At 64.3% G+C, this 1,528-nt stretch overlaps 1 protein-coding gene across 1 annotated transcript in view; it reads left to right on the forward strand.

The window, feature by feature from the left end:
• The window catches only part of NOTCH1 (notch 1), a 42,120-nt gene that overhangs the window by 27,487 nt on the left and 13,105 nt on the right, over positions 1-1,528 (forward strand). The window contains 3 exon segments of the mRNA XM_009892331.1: positions 109-301; positions 558-703; positions 1,034-1,147. Of these exon segments, the coding sequence (XP_009890633.1) occupies positions 109-301; positions 558-703; positions 1,034-1,147 (453 nt within the window).

Genomic DNA, 1,528 nt, shown 5'->3' on the forward strand with positions numbered 1-1,528 from the left:
GCTGGAGGGGGACCTGCCCGGTGGGTGCCCCCCGGGAGGTGCCGCGTGCCCACCGTGCCGTGTTGTGCATCCTATGGGGTAACATTTCCTCACCCCCGCCTTCCCCAGGTCGCATGTGCAACATCAACATCGACGAGTGCTCCAGCAACCCCTGCCACAACGGGGGCACGTGCAAGGACGGCATCAACGGCTTCACCTGCCTCTGCCCGGAGGGCTTCCATGACCCCAAGTGCCTGTCCGAAGTGAACGAGTGCAACAGCAACCCCTGCATCCACGGGAAATGCCACGACGGGCTGAACGGGTAGGCTGGAAGGGCATGGGGGCTGCTGGGGGGCTGCTGGGACCAAAGGGCCACCGAGCAAAGTCAAGGGTAGAGGCAGGGCGAGCAGCTGCCCCCCGTGCTGGAGCTCGTCCGTGCTCTGTGCCAGTGGTGAGGGATGTTTCCCTGCAGGGACACGATTGTGAGCTGGGGTTTGCTGGGGAAATGGTGGCTGGTGTAGCCAGGAGGGTCAGGTCGGACCAGATTCTGTGCTTTATGCCCCAATTTTCCCCCAAAGCTACAGGTGTGACTGCGACCCAGGCTGGAGTGGGACAAACTGCGACATTAACAATAACGAGTGTGAATCCAATCCCTGCATGAATGGTGGCACTTGCAAGGACATGACCAGTGGCTACATCTGCACCTGCAGGGAGGGCTTCAGCGGTAAGGGTGCCACCAGGGATGCTGCCCCGTCCCCCCACGCTGGGGCCTGGCCGGGAGCTGTGGGTGGGCGCCCCGTGACGCCGGATGAGCTGGAGGCTTCTCTGTGGGCATGGTGGAGCCCTCAGGTCTGGTTGGGAGCTGTGGCAGTGCCGCCAGCCTGGGGACCTTCCGCAGAGTTTGGGCGCCCGTGGCTGGAGCTGAGAGCAGGAGGCTCATCCAGGGCGATGGGTGGGCCATTGCCATTGTCATCACGTCCCCACTGTACCCCCAGCTCCCTCCCACCAGCACACCTCCGTCACAGCCGCTTTTACCTATTTTTTTTTAATGCAGGACCCAACTGCCAAACCAATATCAATGAGTGTGCTTCCAACCCCTGCCTGAACCAAGGCACGTGCATCGACGATGTCGCTGGCTACACCTGCAACTGTCTCCTGCCCTATACAGGTGAGGGGGAGCGCCCCGTGCGCCCCAGGCCCTCACCGGGGCTCTGCGGGGCTGCTGCTTCGCCTGTGACGGCAAATCGGTCCCTCCGCACGTGCAGTGAGCCAGCGCCGAGGCTTCACTTGTGCTGCCCTGCCGTGGCGCTGGCCGTGCCTCCACCTCCCCGTGCCGCCGCACAGCTGGAGGAAATTTGGAGGAGCTTTGGGAAGCGGCCAGCCAGAACTTCCTCCCTCCTCCTCCTCCTGGAGGGCATGGAGGCGGTGGCTCGGTTGCAGGCTGCCCCCGGGGCAGCAGCACCAGGCGACCGTCCCGCTCACACCCCACCGCCCTGTGGGGTCGGCGCTGCCGGTGGCCCCTTTCTCCTGCCATGATGCGCGCGCTGGA

This window comes from Charadrius vociferus, unplaced genomic scaffold, assembly GCF_000708025.1.
Source record: "Charadrius vociferus isolate BGI_N301 unplaced genomic scaffold, ASM70802v2 scaffold549, whole genome shotgun sequence".
In the NCBI taxonomy this organism is placed as follows: Eukaryota; Metazoa; Chordata; class Aves; order Charadriiformes; family Charadriidae; genus Charadrius; species Charadrius vociferus.